Here is a 27121-nt window from a genome sequence, read left to right as displayed (position 1 = left end):
GAATGTTTGGAGTGATGGTTTGTCTTCCCCAGTCACTGTCACTTGTGGTGCAGCCCTGCTTTCCTACAGCTCCCTGAACACCTGCCTGACCATGGGAAGCAGTAAACTAATTCTTTATTTTTATTTGCTTGCTTGTATGGCTTTTCATTTACCTATCAAACCTATAGATTGTCTTTATCTTGACCCAAGAGTTCCACATTTTTACTCTTCCAATTCTCCCCCCCATCCTGACTGAGTGGCTCTGTGGTGCTTAATTGCTGGCTGGTGTTAAAGCAGGATACATGACATTCCACTTGGTGTTTTATTAACCATGTATTTATAAACCAATTAATCAAAATAATTCTCAGGAATATCTGAAGGACAGCTCAGAACATAATTTAAAAGTTAAGTATATTAATAAAGACAGATGCATAGAAAATCTATTCTTAAAACTCCACGTATACATGAAAATTCAAGACTCATAAACTCCTCAAGACTGAAAATTACCGTGTACCTGAAATACTAGACCAGTTGTGTGATGGAATCTCTCCTTCAAAGCAACAGATCAGAGGACAGATTCACAGATATTATTTAATACATTATCTTTTATTTTAGACATCAGCACTTTTCAAATGAGATCTCAGTTCTCTGATCATGAGAAGATAGCAAGTAAACATTTTTTGGTCCTACCAGATATTATCCCACACTGTAAATAAACCAGCTACTTCCAAATTTGTTAAGGGAGGAATTGATTGGTTCTTCAAGTTCTCTTTATGCCTTTTAGGAAATCAAATATTGCCAAGTCAGAAAATAATATTCACTTTTCTTAAAAAAGTACATGTTGTTCTGATATGATATTGGAACAAAATTTAGTAACACCGCCTATAAGATTTTTTTAAATGCATAAAAATGACAAACATCAATCAATCTTAAAAGTGCAGTTTCTACTAAAAGAAAGAATCCTAAGGAAGACTTTCTTTCCCTAAGAAGGAAAAGAAGGCAATGGTTCAAAGCATTCAAGAATTTCAAGGTCTGAAGGATTTTAAATTGGTTGATAAAAGTCTGATTTTTCCTGACAGAACAACTCATTCTGAGAATTAGTTTCAGAAACATTACTTGGAGAAACTAATAACATGATAGGGTCCTTCAGCTGAATTAGGAAAAAATTATTACTTTTACCATTTTAGATTGCCTCTCATTCAAAGAATAAAGTTTAGTACCTCCTAAAATGTCAAGACTCTCCAAATTCTCACCTTTTCCCCCCAAACACTTAAAAATGAACAAAAATGAACTAGCAGTCTTAATCATGTTGCAAATTGATGCCTAACAATTATGATATTATCAATTATGATTAATATTATCAGTTATGATGAATAGGAGACTGAGAAAAAGTAGATTTCAAAGGAAATCAAGCAACATGGAAACATTTGAGAACATGAATTTGTGAAATTAGAACTTTTGTTTGAAAATCAGGCAAGATTTTCACTGACATGACTTCCTGGAAACTGTAACTGATACTCCAGCCTGAAACAGTAATACCAGGAAGCAGAACACACAATTATATGCCCCATGATAAATATACCAAAAATAGTTAAATTCTTGGTCCTCTTTCTGAATAAGGTTCAGAACTGTACAATCTGCTCTGATAACTGATTAGCCCTAAAAACTTCAAACTATGCTTTGCTCATGAAACATTTAAATATTGGCACAGAAAATGAAATACTATTTCCCTGTATATTCCAGAGACTAAAACAGTGGAGGGAAGGAAAAGAAAATAATAGAGCCATTACTTTATTATGTATATCCAGATTCCTTTCAATTTCAAGCACTGCTTCAGTCTTTTCATCCATTTCCTCAAGATGCTTTTTTGTTTAAATATTGCTGCCAATATGCCAATACCTCTTGAAAAAAAGTCTAACCTCACTACAACTGGCATGAGAAAAAAAAGAAAAGGAAAATAGCTGAACATTAGGCTTGAAATTTAAATTAATAAAACATTGTATCTATTTTTAATAGGACAGGAAAAGTAAAGTTGGATCAAATGTTAGACATTAACAAAAGTTTAAAGTTCAAGTGATTTTTAAGATGCCCTTTTTGGAACTTTCGGTGGACCATCAAAATCTGTTAACTCAATAAAGGGACACCTAACATTGGCAGTAACTGTACTAAGACATTAAGAGAGCTGATCTAAAAATTTTTTGCCAACACCAGTCATGAAAAATCTTACCCTTCTTTTTTGAAGTAACTGTTCACAAATAAACTATTACTTTCTGCACAATCTCCATGTATAAAATTCTGACTTTGTGTCTTTTATTGTGTCCTGCTGCATGGCTGTTATTTAAGGGGGATCCTAGTCCTGTTAGACTATTCAAAAAACACAGTAAGCAGCATAACTGGAAACACTGAGCTGTGAATTCCTCCTAGAAATCCACAGTAGTTTCCACAATCATCTGAAGTTAATATTTGTATAGATACAGAGGGCTAAAGTAAGTACAAACCTTTTTCTGATACCGGAAGACTGAGCTGATACTTTGGAAAGAATTATCATTTTACCAGATCTGAAAGACACCTTCTTTGGTTAGCTACTTCCATATTTAAAAGGAACAACAAGCTATCAACATCAACACAGTACCCTATTAAAAGTGTTTATATACTTCACTTACACTTTGTGTTAATAGCAAATCTATATTTATGCATAAATACTTTAAATTAATTTTATTTTAAATATACAAACACTTAGACCAATTCCAGCTAATCATGACTAAAGAAAAGTAAATATAAAATTTTTAATTTCATTGACAATATACTCTTCTTTATGACACATTATGCCAACTAACTACATCTATATTTTCTAAAAGTAATCATTCTAATATTTGCACCATGCAACTTCTTTGTTGATTATTGCTGATTCAAATCCTCAGTATTTAGGGAAAACATGCTTTGTGTCTGCATAGTTTACCCTGAAATATTTAATCCCCCTCACTGACAAAAAGACATGAACACTTCTCACTAACATCATATCTAGGCCAGAAGATAACTGTAAGCTCTTCTCTATGTAAAAACACATATTTGTGTGCCTCTACAAAACCTCTCTGAGAAAGATTTAGGAAGTACTCTGCTTCAGCTTTCAATATTACCTTTTATAGTGCAGTGCTGCAGGATTACTTTTGCATATCATAAATAACTGGGGCAGAATCACGGAATTTTAAACATATGCAGCAGGAAAAAAGACATTTTTATTATCCAGACAGACCTACTGATACAAACCCAAAAAAAAAAAGTCAAGGCAGAATAAGACACTTAGTGAGAAAACTAACCATCAATGTAAACGTCAGTGCTTTCGACACAAAAAATAAAACAGAAAAAAAAAAAAGAGCCAGTATCAAACTGGATGAAGACTGAAGACTACATTCCAGTTGTTTGCTTTTGGTATTAACCTTGAAGACAAAAGGAATCTCTTTGGAAAGCTAATTTGAAAGTAAATAAGCCTGAAGTTGAATGTTTAACTTGCCTTAATTTCAGAATAAAATCAAGACCATAACTAAAATAATGCCCAGGGCACACTGTGATGCCTACGACTGGATTTTAATTGACTTGAAGACTGTCATAGTTCTATTATCATAAAACCTGTAACGCACTTCCAGCATGGAGGACCCATCTGTGCCCACTATCCATCTGTTTAGACATGATTGGCAAAGTGGTAGGGAACTCGCAATGGATGCCGCTGCCTGAAAGGAATAAACCACAGGATCTTCCAGTGAGTGCCAAAAACTTCTGAGAAGGTCTGCTGCCATGGCTTCTGGGGCCTCGATCTACAGAAGACAGCATTATTAGTGAAAGACAGCATGCCCATGGTGCACTTCAGTCAGCTACAACAATGTAAGTTGGCAATGAATCCAGTACTGGACTCAGATGATTTGTGTCCAAGCATCACAAATGCAACTTTCATTTCGTTATGACATGCAGCTGAGACTCAACTTTGGAGAACAGATACTATCTGTGTCACCAATCAAACAAAGGCACCTTTTGAAGCACAGGAGACCTCAATATTAATGAAAGGTATGTCAAAACACTGCAGAAAGTATCTTTTGATCTGTACTTTTGAAAAGAAACTGTAGTTCCACTGGCTTTGAGTAGCGGAAGAAAGGGAACAACATGCGGCTATTTTGTGTACAACCACTATTAAAAGATTAGTGAGGTGCTAGTACAGAAGCACAGTACCATGCAAAACTATCCTAACAAACAGCTACTCCCTTAGCATTTCAGCAATGTAGGAATTTTACAGAACTTACATGTCTTCACAACAGTTAGACATTTTTTCTATACTCGTAGTGTCCTGTTAAAGAGGAAAAAAAAAACACAATGAAAAAGTATTTATTTACATTCCAAACTTTTAAAATGTCATTATGAAAGCAAGTAACCATAGCAGGGAATCAATTATGAATGTACATTGTTTTGACATTAGTTCAGTAGTTTGCATAATACATATACGCCATATTAGTTTTAAATAAATGCGAGATTACACATAAAATTTTAACTCTGTCTGTTAAATTATTTTTACAGGCATGATACAAAACTATCCTGTGTAGTTTGACTACAATACCGAAGAATGCCAACAAAAACTTACACCATTATTACAGCTAAAATTAATTCAGATATTACAATTAATACTCAGGACATTCAGAAGCAATGTGTAAAAGGTCCACTCTTGCCATACTTTCCACAAGCACTCATTCCAGACTAGGAGTATCCCACTGAGATAACCACAAAGCTAGTAAAATGCAGTCATTTACAGATGTAGTATTTTGAAAAGCAGGAGCTGGTCAGAAGTTTTAAAACCATTAGCTTAGTGAGTATTATAATGCAAACAGCACAACTGAAAATATACCATGAATTTCTACAGTTCCTATAAATAAATACAAATATAAAAATTGTTCTCTTAAAATATAAAAGCTAATAATGTGCAGATTGAAGGCAATCCTGCAGATAAGAGCAACTTAAATTTATACTTAAATTATAAAATATTAAGCAAAGTAACTGATCAGTTTTTGCTTAGATCACCCCCAAATAAAACTTTTAAAATTACCAACAGTGCTTTTTTCTCACTTTTCACTACAGATGTCACAAAAAAGCTTCCTTTGTCAGTATCATGTAGGGGGTTTCAATATACATTTATAGTTCATTACATCCTGAAATCACTTGAGAAGTTTAAAACACAATCAATTGAAATATTCTTCATTATTTCAACTCCTTTTCATTGGTAGTTTGGTATTTCCCTTTACTTTTCACTGATTCAGGCACACACATACCGCACCTGTCAAATTACAGTAGAATTTGAGTAAGACCAAGAGCTAATCTCAATCGTCCCAAACGCAAACAGACAGAAGGACTGTGAATTAATTAGGCTGCAACTTCATTGTCATCTGGAAACACTATCTAACACTAAAAACCACACTGGGCTCCTTGATGGTCCCTGCATACAATTCAGCACAGGCACTACTGGGACCCCACTCCTATCTTTCAGACAGTTTTGAGGGGGAAGGGCACAATGTGAGGGGGAAATAACGTACGGGAAGCCGATTTCCTGCTCCACCAGACATGGGTGGCCCCAATTCCCTTGCCAATTTTTTCCATTCCGCTTCCCGGCTCTGAAGCATTTTGGAACAGGATCCCTTACCACACACTAAACAGCAAAAATCATAATTCTTCCACAACCTATCCAGCTGAATTCCAGATGCACTACAGCAAAGGAAAGAGGTCCCTTTTTTCTCATGTCAATCCACCAGGATGCACAAGTTCTTGCCCAGACATTTGTGTAGTGAAGGCATGCCCAGTCAAGATTACATAAACCATGCTTGCCTCATTGTTAGGTGGGTTTTAACATCCACTCAGCAGTGACGGAGGCAAAGACTGGAGCCAGCAAACTGTAAACATTGCTTGTAGTTTTGATTCCCACAGATAAACAGCTGCTCCTCTCACATTACAGGACTGTCTTCCCTCTCCTGCCACAAGCGTAGCATTACACAAGTCATTCCCCTTGTTAGGGGAGGACCCAACTTCACAGCCAAGGAAAACTTTGCTTCCTTGGACTGGCTTTTTATTCAGCTTTTGTCAGAGAAAACACCATCTTTGCCTACCACAAAAATTCAGACGTGGCTTTCTGATTAAAAAGGACAAAGTGAACAAAAGATTACTTCCATGGCATTTCAGCAAGATGGTAATACCATTTTCATGAGATGCTATAGCTCCTTTTGTAACTGCAAAAATATCTCAGTTCTAGGAATTATTCTCTGGTCAACTCAAAGCTGTTTATCAAATAGTACAAAACAATACTAGCATATTTGAAAGCAATAATGGCAAATGGTCTTTCGTAAAACAATAACATATGCCACTCCAGACTCTAAATGGACATGCAGCTATGGAATATTTATCCTACCATTTCAAAAGAGGGGCATTTAAACCAGCTTCGGGTAAAGAAGTAGCATCACCAAATACATGGCTTTCTGCTGTGTTTCTGCACATTGCTTATTCATTAATACACTTGTACTGCTCTCTAAAATACAGGTTTTGAGATTTTTTTGGGGGAAAATCACAGATTGGACACTAGAGATTTTATTTTGTTGAAGTGTTGTCATGCAAGTTATCTAGACCTGAAAGGCACTCAGAGTCTGCTGCCCTCCAAACTGTAACCTGGTAAATTAACTAAGTTAAAGTACCAAATCAGGAATGAACTCCCTTCCCTTTCCTCTCTTCCCTTTGCTCCCTTCCCTCCCTTCCTTCATTGCCTACCTGCTTCCTTCATCCCTCCCGTGACCTTAAAATGCCAACATAAACTTCAGATTACTTTTGCTTTACAGTAAAGAAATTGGGGCTGAGCAGAGAGTCCTTTGCTTCTTGGATACTTTTTCAAAATTAAAAAAATTTTAGAGCCACATTTTAAAAGCTGCAAACTAGCAAAGAAACATCGCTCTGAAGTTTACCTGCTTAACAAGTACTAGTGACTGAACTTGAGAAACAAAATACCTTCCCTGCACCCTCACACCCTCCCTCCCCCAACACTGCTGCCAAACAGGCTCATTTGGAATGTACTTTCATTTGAGAGTGAACCAATTTACCTTTTCACATGAAAGTGAAACTTCACAGCACCCCAGGAAAATCAGTAGCCCCTCTGGAGACAGGAGATGAAGGAAAAGGAGAGTACCGTAGTTGAGTTTTGACCTGCTATTTAAGGCTTCCTTCTCAGACAGGAATTTTTTTTCTTTTGGAGACAAAGGATCAGAATAACCACTATTCTTCTGAACGAAAAGGTGGTCTGCTCATTAACACATCTCATAAATGTCTTCCAATCAGAGTATCATCTCTCTTATGCATTTGATGTACACCAAGGTTTTGCTACAACATCAGAATTACTGTGTTCAGCCTAAGAGGCTTTGGCTGTCTGCATCTACTATCAGCTTGGATTACTATTAATACAAATAGAACTGTGCTAAGATTTTTTTCCTAGACTCAAAGCTAATGCTAATGTTAAAACCTTTTTTGAGCACTGGCACTCATCCAGAAATTTAAAATAACTTGGTATGAGCAAACATCTCTATGGAGCAAACATATCTATGGAGTCCTAGTAACCTCTAAAAATATCTTGAAATTTGCAATTGAATACAAGATTAAATTGACAAACACAACTGATTAATTTGACATGATGGATCATCTAGATGCCCACAGTCATCATCCAGACTGGAAATAAAAACTGCTCCTGCACCTGGTTATTCAGAGATACATACCCAATGATAAGCATCTTAAAGCAACTACAGGAAAAAAAGCACACCTTAGCGAGACAGGAAAAAGAAATTAGAGGAAATAAACACAGGAATAGGAAAAGGGCAAAGTGTTCAGATTCTCCTGAGGGGAGAAAAAATATGGGGTTTTTTTCACTCTGAGGATATACTACGAACCCATAAGAGCAGTTTGCTTACTCTAAATTAAATAAGCTACTGCCACAGCTAAAACTGCTATAAGGGAAGGAGAAGAATGGACAGAAAGAGACATATGTAAAAGCACTGACAGAGTTCTGCAAATGAACCTCAGGTTCACTCACAAATAAATGCATCCAAATCAGCTCCAAAGAGAACTGCACCTTTCACATCTACACTTCTATTTAGCATAACCAACTGCGAAAACAAAAAAAAAAAAAAGATCACATGCACTGGTAACCAACTGTCCTACAGGATGGGTTTTACCATGAACTAATTCATCATGAAAAAAGCATATGCAAAGGATATTTTTGGCTTACTGATTCATGTTTTCCAAAGTATAAACTGTAATTGGTAACTTACAGGGCTAACTCGAAAGCATGTAGCTACAATCCCTGGTTCAGTTTTTCTTTTGTGTTTGTTTAAAGTGACATGCAATCATTACAAGCTCTATTAAATACCTGCAGTAATAGAATGTAAGCATTATGCCATGCATTTAGTATTTTCCAATGTTCACTGTAGGTGAATCAGCAGAAGAGTATGATGAAGCAGAAAAAGAGAAAACAAAACTTGCAAGCCTTCCTGGATTTGCAGCCTTTAGTTTATCTAAAAGTTCAAGACAACACATCCTTTATATAAAGGTTTTTTTCAATCTTCTGTCTAACATCCTTTCATGGTGCGCATGCAAGTGACAGATGAGCAACTCAAGAATAGAAAATACTAAACAAAGAAAGAATAGATTATATTTGAGAAATTTTCTTTTCTTTTGGCATTAAATACACATTGGGTTTACTTCTAGCCACTTCTCAGCATTCCTTCCTTAATATAGACTTTTCATATAAGATAGTTAATTTTATCAATTACAATTATGTTCAGTCTGAAAACTATTAGTTCTATTTAAAGGTTAAACCCCTATATCAGATTCATGTACTAAATGAAAAATAAAGCTACACTCTGTAACTTCTAGGGAATAGTTCTGCTCTCCTCTAAGTTCTAATTTAATTTAGTAAAATAGATTTCCAATTTTTTTATTGGCTATTAGATACTGACTCAATGAAAAGAAATCTAAAATGGAGGTACCACAAAATCTCTTAACTTCAGGCTATTTCAAATCCACACCATGTTTGGTGCAGATAGCTGCATAACAAGAGACAGGACAAACATATTATATTTATTGAACCTTACAAATATCATACAACAAAAATATAAGGAAAAAACATGTAAGAAATAGCTGTTGACTATTCACTACTTCACAAAGAAGTCATTTGAATAGTCTGATGTCTAAATTTGATAAGCAACATGTAAACAAAATGTACTCAGCCCCTGGAACACTCAAATATTATTTTGATAGGTACTTATCTTCAAGTGGTTAAAGGTACTGCCTTTACTATTAGGAAAATACATTAGTTAAAGGACTTCCTCTTTGAGTGATGAACCAGGGATAATTCTGACATGATATCTGATGACATTTTATACTCCTTGCACAATAAAAAATCTGATTACATTTTCTAACTTGCACTTTTTCCTTAAAATATTGTAAATTATTAATTTCAATTAAAATATTCATATTCACTTAAGATCATGCAGTGACCTAAATAAAAGTGAGGAGATCATTTGCTGCCTAGAATGTCTTACACTTCTATTTATTCCTACATTTTAAACAGCTCATAAAAGAGGTTTTTTCTAAAAATAAACTAGTATTTTATTTTTATGGTAAATATGTATTTAAAGATGTCAGAATACATTTATTAAAAATGCTAAACAAAGTGCAAACCTACTTGAGAGAAATAAGATAAAGACACAAAAGAATTTACACAGTTAACAAACTCATATCCAAAGACAAGGACGTTACTAATTCCTGACAATTTAATTTATAGAACTTCATGCAGTCTTCTAATAGGAGATCTAGCTATAGGTGGATAAAAGGTAAAGACAGGAAAAGGGGAAGGGATAAAAGGAAGAGGAAGACAGATAATGTTAACATTAGTTTGTTTTCTGTTAGTAATTTCCAGTTACTCTTTCAGGGGTATAGTTTATATATACTTTGCTTTCTCTCTGTAATTATTTTATATCTTACTCTATGTTGTAGCCACATAAAGAATACAACTGCCTGGAAATCCTAATTTCCCCTACCAATCCTAATTTTTAATATGCTAAACTTAATTATGAGGATTAATAGTTCCTTGATTACACTTCTGCCATGTTTGAAAAAACAGGAAAGCCCTTAGTATTCACTAATCAAAATAGTATTTAATAGATTATCTGATTAAAGATATGATTGCAAATATTTTTAATTACAAGATACTTATTATTAAAGACAAAAAGCATTTCAGTAGAACTAGATCATTTGTCACTCTGCATATTAAATGAGCAATGGATCTATACATTACACAAAGAATTAAAAAGCTCTTGATTTTACTAACAGAATAACTGCAGCTACATTTTCATTATTTTGAAACACAATCTTTGTAAAAAGATTGGAAAACTACTTGGTAAAATACACTTGCTAATTTAAGGTGAAAAGGAGAAACACTGTAACAATAAAAAGCAAGTATCAACATTTTTAAAAGCTTCTAAGGGGAAAATTGTATGTGGTAGGTACCATACTGCGCACCAGGCAGGCTGTTGAACACAATTTGCCCTTCTATACTTCCTACAGAAAATAAAGGGAAATTTCTCTTTTCCACATTCAGAAAGTACTGATGCCACAGGACACTGTCATATCACTGTACACCATTCAAACAGTTAATTAACAGGAAACCCTGGTAGCATTAATTAAATTAATAAAGTCACTGTCCACTTAGTTTATGATAATACATCCACTACCTTGCACAAAGGCCACATGGTATCTATTAAATTTATAAAAGCCTATCCATTAAATAGTTCTGCCCCAGAGAAACAAGTTAATTACTAAATAATTTCAATGAAAAGTTTTCCTCTGCAATACTAGCATAAATCACATTAAATCATATTTAATGGACCATAATGGAAGAATTAAGAAAATTTCTTTTCTTCCACAGAAATAGTTTGTTACAACATATGGAAAAATGAAAACACTGTTTAGTGTTTGAGATAAAAACAATCAAAGGTAATCCTTTAAAATTAGGGTTCAGATTAGTCTCTGCAAAGGATGCTGTTTAACTGAAACATCTGGTAGTGTTATGTTGAGAGACAGGCCTTTTTTAACTTTGGAAATGAGATTAGTAGATCAGTTATTTGTAAGTGTCCAAGTAATTTCTAATTATTTTATCTGGGTCACAGATAATCCGCTTTTACAGGGCTCCCACAATGACATCAGAGGATCACTGTTGAACTGATTATCCTGTTACCTTCCACCATCCATGGGAAGACCGGATTTTCCTTTTGTACAGAGAAAGAGAAAGAAGTGGCTGATTGCTTCAGACAGGTGGCAGCCAACAAAATAAAGAATACCGCAGATCTTGAGAGGAAGAAAATCTCATATATGCAAAAGGTATCAGCTTTTAAAAAACAGTCACCAAAAGGAATACTTCTTAGCAGTGTCTGGTGCAACTTAAAAACTCACTAGATATGAACAAATAGCAAAATAATCAGAAAAGCCATTGTTTAAAAAAAAGTATGCCATGTCATTTTTTACATGTTTTGTAGTAATGCATTGTAGATCATACATAACCAATAGAAGAATCCTGCAGTATAAACAGAAAAACTGTTTATTATCATTTGACTCTTAATATGAAGGACATTGAGAAATAATTTCTTAAAATTAAAATGGAATATGAGTGAGAGAAATGCAGAAGCCAGGGCTAATCTTTTGTTAATATACACATGAGCATTCTGGGTGTTCGACCTTTTTAAAAAGACTGAATCAAAGCACTCTTTTTAAAAAAGCTCTGTACCTTCAACGACCATACATCAGAAACAATCTGGGGTTGACAAAACAGACTTTTTTCCCTTGGTGAATTTATGCGTTTTCCAATGAATAACTGAATACACAGGCAAGTTGTGGGGGGAAAACAAACATCTGTCACATATTAAAATGAGATAAAAATCCTTGAAAAACAAATGTTTTTCAAGGAAAAAATGTTCCAATGGAAATATGTTTTGAGAAAGCAAGCAAGTTTCTGGGTACTACTTCATTTAGCTTCCCAATAAATTTTATTATTTCATATAACAACATGAAAAAAAGCAAATGGAAATAAAAATTAGTAACATAGATACATCCTCCACATTACTTTCTTCTAGCTTAAGTGCCAAATAATCTTTTCTAAATAAACTTTGGTTTCGTCACTTCAATACAATGCCATCGATACATACAAGCAACTGTTGCACAAGACAGATTGTATGTACTTTTTTTCCCCCAGAAGACTTTGAAACTGTCTGAAATGGACAAAGTGATAATTTACCAATAAATCATACTTCTAGGACTTACAAAAAAGCACCAACAAAAACCCACAGCTCTACCTTCATTGAGTTTTAAGTGTCTATACTGGAGCTATCTTGTTACTTGCAGTGACTCAGGCCGAAGACTACTTGTGGAGTACAAGCAGCTAGAGGAAGTCTGAAGTAAAGAGTAACAACAATATTTAAATTGTTACTTTCAGTAGGAGAGTAAAAAGGTGGCACCCTCGTAAAGCCTAACTCAAAAAATTCTTTCTGGAATGCTTCTATTTTACTTAAAAGTTTGCTTCTACTTTTCAAACAATGTCATTTAAAAATCAGGCTGTCTGAGAATGTAACAACACAGGCTCCAGTTAAGGAATATAAAATTCTAAATTGCTCTACAAGAAATTACAGGAAATAGAGGAGTGGTAAACAAAGTAACAAGCACTAGAGACAGGTAGGCCTTCAACATAAATGCATTATCATTTTGGAAATTACCTTCGATGATGTTTTAATTTATGGGTGAAACTAATTTTTTCCATCCAGTTCTCTAAAAACTTGAATATTTTAAGTAAGAATACTAATTTTTGGTGAGATTTTAAGAGGAGTACCTTCTTAAGAGTCCTAGAGCTTCTAAACTAGGATTTTAAATTTCTCCATATTTCAGAGGCTTATGAATTAGAGAGAACCTAGATACTTCTACTTCCAAAGTATTCAAATAAAACTTTCCCAAGAGTAATGTAAAGTACATGCTAGAAGAAGTATCAAAGTTCAGGATGATAACAAAATTAGAGGCAAATAAATCTCAGAGAAAGCAACTGGGGAAGGAGGACGAAAAGAGCCATGTGCCCATTCTGATAGAAGTGTCTTTCACATATGCTAGTTTCTAGGGAGAAAGCACTAATCCTGTATACAGAGGCCACCTCAGCTGCTCCCCTCTTCATCAGAACAATTCATGTCAAAAGTTCCTCTAAGGACAGTTTTTGCCAACCAGCTGTTCTCCTCTCATTGTAGGAAGTCACCTCCTTTGCTCTTTGGCTTCCTGGACCTCCAAATGAGTTATGAATAGCTTTGTGCTAATGATACCCTAGCAGTGATACCACAATCACAGTGGTGGCAAATGTACTCAGAGAAATTACTGTGTGGTAGGATACTTAGTCTATTAATCACCTTATCAAGCACTACAGCCTCCAGAACATTTTCCCTGTAACAGACAAATTTTAGTATACAGCTTACAAAGTTTTCATTTTTACCAGAGAGCACATTTTTTCCAAGCACCTTGGAATAGACATCAATATCAATATCAATATATATTGAGCACACATGAAGCAGGATAACCGCAGAATATACACATATGGAGAATACATGCCTCTTTTTCTTAAAGACCTTCTAAAAAATTGATCTACTGTTATAACCAATGACAGTTACACAACGACAGGCACAGATCAGTCAACTGTGCAACAAACCTGAATTTTGCAAAGTGCCACCTCACATGGCAGAATACTTCACCTGCATTTCATACTGTGCTGTTTTGCTTTTCTGTTACTAGCTACTGCCTCATTCCAGAAAAACAAGATGGAGGATATGAAATATATTATTTCCATTATGCATTCAGCCAGACATCTTACAACTTCTGAAAATATATATCAAAGAGGAGAAAATGCCAATTCTATGAAAAACTTTGGCTCATTTTTATAAGTTTTGTCGATCTAGCACTTAGGTCAATTCTAGTGGAGTTCAATTCTGCTTCTAAGAACGCACACAAAGATCACATGCAAATTCATTCTACACATTAAACTTTTCTCTATCTTCGTGCTGTGACAAAAGGATAAACCTCTGTAAATACAAATATAAATGAAGAAACTCAAATTTTTTCATAAGCATGTCAGTATTCCTCGAAAAACTGGCCATATCTTTGTATTACTAAGATGGAACAAAAACTATTGGCTTCATTTCTGGAAAATTATGTAATGATGGTCAAGCAAGTTTACCTTATGGGAAATCAGGCAGTCTTGTTACAAAAGGGTTAAAGTTTGATTCATCTTAGATTTATCTTTTTTTCCAAAAATTTTTACAGCATTTGTACTGTTAAACACCAATGATCCTTAACCTGCTGGAATTGTTCAGCAGCAGTTTGCACCCACCAAAGTTTAGATCACAGAGCTGCAACCTTACTGTCTCTACTACTAAAAATCAGCTTTTTTCCCCAGGAGCTGGGGAATTAATCTTGGTATATGCTAAACTGCAAAAAGAGGCACAAGAGCATGAACTACAAAAACGTGTATTACCTGTTCTCCCATACAAGCACAAGAGTTGCTTTGCCTCTGTCAAAAGGCCCATGCTCTTGTCCCTTGCACACATCTCTGGGCAGCTTCAGCAATCACTGAAATTAATGCTTTCAAGAATAGCCATGGAGCATTTCATATGATGTGAATGCTTTAACTGCATATCCATGCCTCCAAACATCTTAAGTTTGTTTCAAGGTCCTTTTCTTATATTACACTTCAATGATTGCGTTTTGCTATCAAGTTTTAATCTATACCTTATACTAAGTTAATTTCATCACTAATTCCGTATTTAATATAGAGCTCATTTCAGATACCATTTGCTTAATTTACACAGGAAGGCTAGATGCTGAATGGTAACTCCAGCACAATACACAGTAGAAACATCACTGCTCCTTACTGCTCATTGCTTCTACAGGGCTTGAATGTCTTGCATACTCAATGTGCTCAGCTTCTGGGTGGGTATACCAGTTTTGCTGTTTCCTCACTTTACCACCACAGCCATGTATTTTTGGAGCCTGCAGAGAAAACTCACCTGCTGCCCTTTCCTCAGCCTTTTCCAGTTGCTAGTCAATGCTTATGTAGGAAGCAAGTTTCCACACTACAGGGCTGGCAATCAAAAACCATTTGTACAAAAATTTGACACACTTGTAGACTAAGCACAATTGCACCAACCAGATTGCTTTGTTTGTTTGAAGTCTGAATAACTGTTGCCAAGCAGATTCCCTCAAAAAGACTGTATTATTTATTCTTCCTAATTCTGTATCTGCAAAGAAAGGAATGAAAGGGGAGAAGACAATTGTGTTGCTGGTATGAAATGCTCTGAGTGGGGGATGGACTACATGACCACATTCTTCAGTGAGTCAATGCAACAGCATCCACATGATGTGAATGAATTAATATTGGAGATAGACCAGTAATGGATTTCTACTTCCCCAGCAATCCCATCAAGCCTAAAAACTTGTCCATGTGACAATAGCTACATGTGCTTTTGGGGGGATAGGTAGGGAGCAGTAAGAGGCCCTAATGAAGATCTGTACTTTTTAGCATCTACCTCTTACAGATCATCCACATCCACAATTACTGCACCATGTTTGTTTCACAAAGTTTGGAAAAGACAACAGAAAAAAGTGCCCAGGCATACTGCAGCTCAGCGATTATGATTTCAGCAGAAAAACTGGAGGTAAAAATGCTATTACCCCACACCTGTTGCAGTGGAGCTGCCAGCTTTGTAAGCAAATAGGATGTACTTCATAGTACATACAACTGACAGAGAAAAAAAGATTTTACAGCATTTATAAACAGAGTGCAGTGGTGGCAGCAGCCTGAAAGTGCTAAGGCTCAGGACAGCAAAGTTACAACTGGGCATTTGCGCCTGTTACAGTGGCAGTGCAATTGGTATCTCGTGTCAGAACAGAAACAGCCCAGGTTTCATGTATATCTGACAGAAACAGGTTCAGTCTGGGAGGTCTTATTTAACAACCAGTAATAGTATCTGAATGAATACTGATGGTCACTGCTAAAATTTAGTCCAGCTTCTGGCAGCACACAGAACAAAATTATAAACTTAGGGTCTGGTTTTCTCATTTTCTTCTGTATTCTTTCTGTGATTTACTGCAGTACTGATCAGATGAGTTTTCTGATCCTTCTCATATATATATCCACTTTACAGAAACAAAAATGACATTCATATTTCAGTACCTGAACAATTAGGCTCACTAAGTATCTGTCTCCGTCTCACCCATCACTGGTGAGTAGAATTCACCACGTCAGCTAGACAGCCACCACGGTGGTGGTCTAGGAAAACATCCCAGGTCTAGATGACGCCAACATAAAGGCTACATTTAAACAGGGAAGAGAAAACCTGTCAGCAAGACCCTGGAACAGATATCAGGAACACAGTAAAGGTGTGGAACAAAGGTAAATCTGTTGAGCTGGGGGTTGAGAGTATGTGTCGAACAGATTATGGCAGAGTAGCTGGTGAATGGTAATAACAATAGACAGTAATAATGGTAATTATAATAGACAGTATAACTACCATGACAGAAAAAGCAAAAGGCAGTAAATATGTAAAGGTAATACAGTAAAAACAAAAAGCAGTATTATTGCTTTATCTAACATAATTTAAAACTCCACTATAATTTTTTTCCTTTATTCAATACAAAAGAATTACACCATAGAGTTGGGAGGTTTTCCATTATGTACCTATAAAAGTTAATGCTATGCAAACCTTCATAATTCCAACGTAAAATCTCAGGCAGATCTCCAACAGTTGTAGCCAAAAATATGCTGACTTCGTGTACATTACTGCCTTTAAAAAAAAGTTCAGCAGGCCACATCATAGACTTTTTCAACATGTATATAGCCAACTAAAGTACTCTCTGTTGTGTTTAACAGTATTTTAAACATTTGTATGGATTATCAAGATAGCTTCCAAAATTTTCTGGCAGCTATTGGCTTTTAATGTACAGAACAAGATGTTACACCAAAAAAAGGTTGTTTCTTTTAACTCAGTCAAACTCATTTAACTGAAAAATTTTTCCATGTAGAGGATCTTTTTTTCTGTATATCTAAACACAGAATACCCACCTGGACTGTAAAAGGCACAATAATATTCCACAGTTTAGCAAATAAAGAGATGAACATAAGCATGTTTATCAAAATACTTAACAAAGATGCTGTGTTCTCAAAATCTGATTTATCAGTTAGCCTCGCTGTCACATAAATTTTGACCAGGCTACACAAAAGTTAAAAAAAAAAAAAAAAACAAGAATCAACTACATATCTTGTACATTGTGCAATTCCAGAACAAGCCATGGGTCCATTTTACTAATACAAATCAGGAAACTGATTTGAAGGTGGAATTATTAGACACTTGTTCGTTAGAAAGCTTCTTAGATTTCACTGGTGTCAAGTGGCTTGACGGACCATGTATCTAACAAGTGCCTCATGGTGTGTTTTTCTAGTCTTCCCTTAAATGCAACCCACTTTTCTGCTTTCACTAATTGTACTGAAAATAAAACTAATATATACTTCTAAAATTAGATACTTACAGTGAAAATACCCATTAGCTGAGTGTAAAAGAGTCGACTTATTCCACCTAGTATTATTAGACCCATGAAGGCAGATATTCTTAGGAGAGCAAGTTCATGTCTAAATACAAACACATCCTAGAACAAGACAGAAAGAAGAGAGAGACTTTAGCAGTTACAAATTAAAGTCTTGGAACCAAGTGGAAATAAGCTGTAAGAGGTGTTCTCAAAGCCTTAAAGCTGAAGGCAAATATTGGATTCTGAGCTACATTGCACATCATTGGTATATTTATTTATGCTTTAAAAGCAGAAACCAGTAATATTTTCTTTATACGTGTTAACAGTTGGGGGTTCATTTTGCCAGACTGTTAAAAAAACTTCTTCAAGTAGTTAAAGTTTTGGGAATAGATCAAGTTCAAACGGATTATTTCTGAATCCTCCATCTCAAACTTTGCCAAACTACTACACACAAGCTATATAATACAGGAAAACTACTCTGTTAAGTGGTCTGATTTATTATAACTTGGCTACCAGACACAGCACATTTCATTTTTACATCACCTCTTCTGAAAGAAAACAAACATTCCAAGACTGACACTTAAAAGATTGTGCCCACCAAGTCCAAGTACCTGTAGTGGATTGTTCTTACTGAAGTGCTGTCTATTATCCAATACAAACTTATCTCCAACTTTTGTATTTTAGCCTTGAGGTGGATTACTGCCACTTTGGACAAGGATGAACAGTACAGATGCTTCAGGGCACACAGAAATATGGTTGTATTTGATCAGCTGCATTGGAAAGTCTGTTCTCAACCAGCAGAAATTATGAAAAGCATTACAGAATCTTATGTAATGTCTTCAAAGGATAGAGCACCTTATTTTTATCACAGAAGAATATTTTTACATGGCAGTTACATTAGGTGTACTTTAAGTTCAGACCCCATTCTCTTATTTTAAGTTACAATTATGTTCTCAAGGCTGTCTTTTAAATATACACATCTGTTTTTCCACTTACAAAAGCTAGATCATGGCAGGAGAGTATTAAAACCTTTCAAGGAAACTTTACATTACAACCAGAATATAGAACAGAACTGAATGAAAAAAACAAACCAAAACAAAAAACCCCCAAACAAAAAACCAACCAACAAAACAACAACAAAAAACCAACAACACCCACTCCCCGTCCCCCCCCAAACACTGCTTATGCTCAACCCCTAGAACGTGAGGAAGAGGGATACTGGGTTTTAATTAAACAGAGAATAGTTAATGCAAATTATGTTTAGCAAAAAAAAAAAAATCTAATTTTTCACTTTATTTATTTATTTATTTATTTTATTTTCACGAAGGTTCAAAATATAAACCCAGAAAAAAAAAGTTTAAACTGCCTACTAAAGCTATGAAGAAAGTCAGTATTTAATGAACAAGCTGAAATCAGTAGTTAAGCTGCTAAAACAAAAAAAAACAATCCCCAACAGTCTTTTCTGAACTGTTGTAATGGTTCATCCCCTCTCCCCTCACTTGTTTATACTGGCCTTTCTTGCTGCTGTAGAAAACAGATGAATTTCCATTTATTTTAATGCTTCTTACTCATTTAATGAGTTAATTCAAAGATAAATCAACTCAAAATAAAAGCAGTCATACTATTCCTTATTTCTCTTTCCATTAGCTAATGGAAGCTTTAAAGAAAAGCAAGGTAAGAAACAATTTCTACTAGTTGTAAAATACTTCTTCATTATTTTTCAAAGAAGATGCAGAGTGGGCTTAGCAACAACATCTGCCAGCTCCCTCAGCACCTGTGTGTGCCTCCTATCAGGCCCATGGATTTGTGGTTTTGTCTGCCTAGCCAAACTTCAACCAAACTCTCAATGGCCAAGGGCAAGTATTCTTTTCTCCAGCCTTCCTCTCTTGCCTCCAGAGTCTGGGATGCCTGAAGGATGGCCTCAGCAGTGAAGTCTGAGGCCATCCTTCAGGAATCCCACTCTGCCCTCTCTGTGTCTTCTGTCACTAGGTTACCCATCTAAACTCAGCAGCATTCCCACATTGGTGGGAATCTTTATAATCCTTGGGTTTTTGCTGATATACTTGTAGATGCCTTTCTTGTGGTCCCTGATATCCCTCAACAGACTTAATTATAATAGGCCTTGCCTTTCCTTGTTGTATCCCTGCATTCCCAGTCCATACTCCTATATTCCTCCCATATGCCCTCTCTCTTTCCACGTTCATAGCAAATGAATTCCTAAGCAATTATGAACTGGAAATCAATACTGGGCCCTCAAATCTGTACAGACAGCGCAACATTTTTCTATAGAAAACCAAACTATATGGAGTAACTGAGTTTTCTGGTAATCAGACATTAAGAGTAGAATGAATTACACAATTCTACATGCGAATAGAAATACTTAACTCCATGAAAACAGATGAAAAGACCATTTAAAAAAGTAATAATAATAATAATAATCATGTATTTAGGATGCTGCAGCGTTCCATAAAAGCTCAATGGAAGTTGGTTTTATTATCCCTTTTTAGAACTAACTTTTTTTTCAAAACTATAATCAATCAAAACTAGTCAATAATCAACCATTCCCTCTTTCAATGTGTTTTGAACAGATCCTCTTGTTCAATAGTATTCACCAGTCTCAGTGCAATGTGAATATTGATTTAGTGTGATTTTGGAGTTTGGGGCGCAGGCTACTTCTGCTAACAGAAAGAACTGTACAGACTGAGCCACCAAGCATACACACAGATTAGCTGACATCACCAGTGCACGAACACTCAGCTATCATGGCACAACAGGGTTTTGTTCCACAGCAGCTTTTTTTCACATTGCGCCAGGCTGTCACATACGGCCTTGGCACAGATGCTGAAAGCATATTCTTAACAACATGAGAGCTTTCCTTCAGGTAGCTTTTTTCTAATCTTCTTTATGTCAGCTCCACAGTCTAACTGGTCTGCCAAAACTTCATGTTCACATGGGTTGCTCCCACTGCCTTTCTATTTAAGATTTTCTACACCCCGCCACGCAGCACACCCCATCGGCTGCTGCTTCTAAAGGTTTCTAAATTCCATTTAGCTGCTACTTCTATCCATCCAGTCAAACTGCAAGGGATCTTAGTTACCCATAAAAATGCACAGAAATGTGAACAATAAGAACTGGCCACAAAACATGTGTAGGTCTATAGGATTACATTGAAAAATGGACTAGAAGCCATGAGATCTGGTGTCTTTATCTCAACAGGCAATACCAAAACATTCTACTGGTCTCTTGGACAGATAAATAAGAAACTGTAATTTATAATAATAATTTAATATTATTAATTATAATTTTACTATATTAATTATAATTTATAATAAAAATTTATCTGTCTCTGGGACAGATAAATAAGAGACTTCCTCAACCCCACAGCAGAAAACATGCCTCATCTTTAGTTGTGAGCATCAACCACTATAGATGACCCCTACAATGAATGCTACCACAGACTAAAACAACAGCTACCATGGCTTTATGTTATCATACAGGAGAGAGGTCAAAAACCACAAGGCGTTCAGCACTAGATCATAGTCCATTATAAGACCAATGCTTCCAAATTCAACTCTCTTTGTCCCCTACCAACAATAACAACAAAAAAGAGCTCGAAAACATATAAGAAGACCCTGCCATGTGCATTACTGTGCTATTGTTTCCAAGCATTTATAGTATTCCTTTAAAGCAGCACACTGTACTGAGGCCGGGGCGTTTGGCAGGAAACACAGTACTACTGTATCTGTTCCAGAAGAGACCATCTTCATAATTTTTAATTTACAATGGAAGATTTATTCAATCTTTATTCATTACTGCAATATGACACACACAGAGATTAATATACAAGAAAATACATTAAAAGATCTCTTTTTTTCTTGGGGAATGTTATTTTGTGTAACACATGATAACCTGGTTGTCTGTGCTCAGACGTTGTAAATGCCTGCGATGTCTGCCTCAGACCGCTGATGAAGTCAGGCTATCAGCTTGGGTATCACAAAAATAGCGTGTAATACAAAAGAAAGCCAGGCTTTCCAGAAAGCAAACTAAAAAATACAGACTGCAAGTTCTGTAGGAAGAAATTGAAAGACTTAATTCAATATTCATGTTCTGTCCTTATAACTCTACTGTAGGACAGCAGGGTTGGGTTGGTTTTGCAGAATGCTGAGAAGAAAAATTTTTATGTTTTTCATTTTAAAAACCTCTCCTGTCTGTTACATAATTTTGTGATTCTGAGAGAAGAAGTTTCCTCTAGACTCTCTTTACAGTATAAATGCACTTTGGATGATACATATTTCCAGATTTTCATTAATATTAGTCAATGCATAATATTAATATTACTGCAAAAAATCCAAAGTCAAAGACAATGATTTGTAATTGCAGAAACGGGAACAAAATAAAACTAAATCAGAGCAAAGGGGCCTAAGTTTTTGTATGTCAGGAAGTTTGGCTATGACAATTATTGTAGCAACATTTCTAGCAAACAGAATGTATCAGCAGAATTCCTTTTAAAGGAATAAAAAGATTAACAGCCTTCTATAAATAAGATAAAATATACCGCCAAAGTATTTACTTTTGCAATATGACCAGCTGTACCTAGAATCTGTGCCAGCACAGCTATGGAGAGTACAACTATGTAGTGATAAGTCTAGTATTTATTCTTCTCATCTCACTATTCAGAAGATTGACTACCGCCTAAAATATGCAGGCTTCCTGACATTTTTTCATGACGATGTAAAATGAAGAATATTCCTGCGTTAACCTCTGTAAATCACCAAAGCTTGCAGAAGAACTAATATGCTGATTTTATTCAAACAATATCTTTTTCTCGTGCTATCACCCCACATAATCAATTTAATTACCATCTCCTTTATTTCCAGCAGTAATTGCACTCCTCCTGCTGGACAAACAGAGGTAACAACCATAACCTAAATTTCCATCAGTGTATCAGTTACAAGAACCAAGATTACTATGAAGCAATTTTCTGCAGTAAGAGGTGATGCTGAAAGATTGCATATCTACAGAAACAGCTTCCTCCATTACCTTTAGAGCTATCACCCTTAACTCAGAATAGTTAGCCAAAAATTTTTGAGGTTTTATTTCTTGACCCTTTAAAAATAGAAACACAAGTTTTAATTCAGAAAGAGATACTAACATGGTGATCAAATTTCCATAATGCATTAATCAGTACTGTAATGAAATTATAATTTTACAATAGCACTAAAAGCAATTTTAATTCTATAGCTTCTGTGTTTTGTACTATTTTATATCTGAAGAATAAAAATTTAGATGAAGGCACACTGCCAAAAAATTCACAAGTATTTTAATGAGCAAGAATAAACTAATTCCAGATGGCTGTTGGGAAAAAAATTCATCTAGTTCTTTGAATCTGCTCTAAACACTAGTCCCTGTAAATTCAGAAAAAGTAAGCTCTCAGTTACAGCCAAAATTTCAACAAAGAACAGTGTTTTTGTGATAGGCTGAAGGTACCGCACTTTCTGGAATGCTGTGGTATCTCAGCTTTAGTTGATACAAAGGAGATAAAAAGAATCTTGGAGTATGCTTGCCTAAAACCTCAACTATTACTAAGCCAATCTTTTCACCGGTTCTGTTCATTTGGTGTCAAAAAGTCATAGTTCTGACAAATTATTCTGTAGCACAAATCTATACAGCATCACATCCTTAGCAGCACTTCAAAAAAATCAGCTTCATGGATGTCATCTTCCAGGCAGATATGTTGACTAGGCATGCCAACTATTTTAGTTTTCTCTACTTCACTGTGTGCCCCCTATTCTACAGCTGAAAAACTGAGAAAGCTAAATAATATTTAGTGTTACACTCTACTTAACAAAGGTCTGAATAGCCCAGACCTGCTGTGTCTATTGTTTTTCTATATTGTATAAACATATTTTTCCTCTCTGGGTCACAGAATACTGTATACTATAGCACAGATCCACTTTGTAAAAGGAAGAGTGTCATTTGAAATGTTCACATATAGAAATTGATAAAGCCAAAAAAAAAAAAAACCCCACAGGTAAAACTAAACAAAACTAAACAGAGCAAAGTAAGCAATTTCTTCCATAGTTCTCTGTAAATTTAGGCAGCCAAGTACAGGAACCTGATCCCCTCTTCAGGGAAACACAATAAAATGGGTTAAAATAATTGTTGCACATGTATTCTGCCTTCTAACCTGTCACCTGTCAAAGGAGTAGGTATTAAAATTAGGCCTCTCTCCAAACAACTTCAAATTAATTCAGTTATACTGGCAAGAACAAGTTTTATACGTATTCATCCTTGTTTTTTGAAATGTTATTAGTAATAATTATTTATTATCACCTCTTCAGGTATTGTAAAATATCTGAAGTAACCATGATTTCCATTTCCCTCTATTGCACAGGCCCCTCTCAAGTAAATAATTTGGTTACTTTTCATACTACTTTTAAAAAGCAAGGCTAATGGACAGAATTTTCGCTTGTTACCTAATACAGTGTAATTACACAAAGCAATACATTCAGGGAATATTCACAATAAAAAGGAAATACCCTGCCATGACATTATACTATTAGAGGCTAACCAGTCTGTTTCAGTGCCTATGGAAAGATGCTCCAAGAAAACAGCAAATTATTTTCTTTTCCATATTTCTAAAATCCCTTTCATGATTTAAATGGAAGCATTGATGTAGATGGAAAAAATAATTAAATTACTTTAGAATACAGTATTTTTATGAATGCGTTACAAAAAATCCTCAACTTTAGAACGTTCTACATAATAAAAATTTGGTATCTATGAATTTGAATATAGCACTTTTATCAGTTTTGGATTAACCAAGTAATACAGTCTTCCTACACTTTCAGCTCTCCTTTGCCACATCATCTTCACATATATTTTTATAGGAACATCACATCCACTTCAAACTGACACAGGAGCAAATAAGAAGCTCAGAAGACTACGTCCATCCTTTTCCAGAAGCAGAATTTTTCACAAAGTGAAATTCTTATATAATGTAGGATACAAAATCATATGACAAACTTTCGTTGTTCAAAAAAATTGGAAAATGGGACTTGCCTTACCCACAATGAAGGGTCAGGTTCCAGTAGCCTGGAAAGATGAGTACGACATCACCAGCAGAGAGCATGCTGGGGTGTCGCATCAACACAGAATTAAAAAAATCTTCTGCACCTCAGTATTTGGGAAAAATCTCAACAAAATTTAGAGTGCAATATCTGAGATTATCTTATTCTCTTATGACATTTGGAATGCTACCTAATTTTAAAAAAGTTTTGAACTTGTTTTCTAGTTTTTTTTTTCTCTTTAGTGTACTTGTATTTGTTAGAGTCCAGTACAAACAGAAAGTTCATTTCAGATTTAAGCTAGAAGTTCTTATGGTTCTTCACAAGCAAGACAGCATAACAGTTTTCTTATAGAGTTCTAACTTTGTTGTTCTGGCACTTTCAAGAACAGAGGAAATTTCAAGCAACCATCTTCAATATTCTGAATACTACAGATAATAGGCATAAATGAGCACCAGATAGCAGCTTGACAATGTAAGTTTCATAGTGGAAGGAAGTCCTCGATTTTTTACTCTAATCCAGTTGGTAAGTCCACATGAAAAAACCAAACTTAGTTCTCCCTTAACCCACATAACTTTTTCAAAGCAACAGAAAATACTGCTACAAAACCGATGTATATTCTCCCCCTTGCAGAGTGATCATGTGTTTTTCTCATTTATTAAAAAAGCAGTATCAGCTTTTTAAAACATGGTATTAGGATAGCTATACATTCTGCATAAATCTACTTTGGAAAAAGTAAAAGGAAATTTAAATCTAAAGTAGTCACCTTAATTCCCTCCAGTACTGGTAATCACTTCCAAAGAAAGCTAACTGGTTCTTTCCTCCTTTCCTATATTCCTAAGAGAACTAGTTTGTGTCTTTAACACAAAGAAATCATATGCTCTTTCATAAAAATATTTTGCTACCTAACCATAAATCAGTTTGCTTACTTAATAACATACAGCTAGTTGAACTCTCTTCCCTAAGAGTGAAGCTGAGCCACCAAAAATGTACAGTAACTAGAAGCCAAAACAAATTACATTGCAATACTATTTATTCACTACACAGAGTCTTACCCAGTTTTCTTTTTTCAGAGGCAAAAAGTAGTAGTAATGGCAGAAGTCAAGTATCAGTGTATAGGAACTAAGGATCTGGGTGTAGAAACACAGCTGTAAAAACAGCCAGTGATTGTCTTCACCAACACAATTATTAATCCTGCAGAGAAACAAAGTGCGCATATATAAAAACAGAAATACAAACACTAAAGTTATGATACTGTCAACAGAAGACTTCATGATTGCTTAAGGAGCAAACTACTGCACCCCTTGGACCACAACTTGAAGCATAGGCTGCGCTACGGAGATCATTGCTTAGAACAGGAGACACACTTTTCTGTATTTTTATATAGCAAAGATACTGCTGCAACTTTAAGTAAAACTCTAGTAATAAAATTGTTTTTTGAAAGTCTGCAAAATTTCACAGTAATGTCTTATCTTCTGCTACTCAATACATTCACAGGTTGTGAACTACAAGAGTGCAAAAACTGGAAACACAAACATATGTTTTAAAATATATGTGATCACAGGCCCCAGTAGCAAAGAAATATGACTTAAAAATGAACAAAAGGCACAAAAGACAATAAAGGCATTCCTATTCAGAAACTCCTTCTGCATACTCCAACATGAAAAGAGTAAAGGAAACTCAAGGATTCTATCTGTATTAAGTACAAGATCAAAAGTTACATGAATGCAATTTTATACAAGCATTGGCACAGACAACACGTTAAGCCAGCATGACAAAAGCACTATACTAGTACTATTCTCTGAAGTAGAAAAACTTGATAAAAAAGGGTAGCTTTTTTTGGGAATCCTGACGTCAATTCTGTCCTCTGCAGTTTGTCTTGTAAAAATCATAGCTCAGAACTACTTTCAGAAATGCTTATTTTTTCACTTACTCTGAGTTTTACTGGTAGATATAGGAAAGCTCAGATTTATTACTTCCTTTCTTTATATGCCTAAATGATTAAGCACCACTGGGAAAGAAACAGGAAAAAATGAGCAGCAGTCAAGACCACAAATTTCAGAATGATTCACTAAAACAACAGTAGATAATTAGAAGGAATGTCCTGGTTTTACCACGGACAGTGGTGATCCATCCTCCTCACACAATGTCCACAGCGACTGCAATGGTGTGAACGCTTTGGTCTCATCATATTGCATTTGTTACATAACTCCCAATGTTCTCGTTCTAGGTGAAAATGTAAAAACACGTTAGAGAGATTTAAACTCAGTTATGTGTACTCATAATAAATCTGTATGCTTGTAACTCTAATTAAAAAAACAAATCTTACTATGATCTGAGAAGGATAAGCACATAAAAACTTTTTCCCACTGTGACCTTAATTAAACTGGAAGATATTACTGCTACTCCAT

At 35.2% G+C, this 27121-nt stretch overlaps 1 protein-coding gene across 4 annotated transcripts in view; it reads right to left on the bottom strand.

The window, feature by feature from the left end:
- Positions 1-293: 293 nt before the first annotated feature.
- Positions 294-27121, bottom strand: part of ZDHHC21 (zinc finger DHHC-type palmitoyltransferase 21) — a 36526-nt gene continuing 9698 nt past the window's right edge. For 2 of the 4 annotated variants that reach the window (XM_059873273.1, XM_059873272.1), the window contains exons 4-8: positions 26825-26936; positions 25766-25904; positions 17647-17763; positions 4272-4315; positions 294-3791 (exon numbers count right to left, since the gene is read on the bottom strand). In XM_059873273.1, coding sequence (XP_059729256.1) covers positions 3659-3791; positions 4272-4315; positions 17647-17763; positions 25766-25904; positions 26825-26936 — 545 coding nt within the window. In that variant the 3' untranslated portion in view covers positions 294-3658. Of the gene's footprint in view, positions 3792-4271; positions 4316-16347; positions 16432-17646; positions 17764-25765; positions 25905-26824; positions 26937-27121 lie in introns of those variants that run through there. The other 2 variants (XM_059873276.1, XM_059873275.1) reach the window with 2 other exon arrangements.

The sequence above is a fragment of the Haemorhous mexicanus genome, chromosome Z (assembly GCF_027477595.1).
Source record: "Haemorhous mexicanus isolate bHaeMex1 chromosome Z, bHaeMex1.pri, whole genome shotgun sequence".
NCBI lineage: Eukaryota > Metazoa > Chordata > Aves > Passeriformes > Fringillidae > Haemorhous > Haemorhous mexicanus.
Note: the sequence above shows the minus strand (reverse complement) of the source record. Positions and strands in the feature narration are given on the sequence as shown.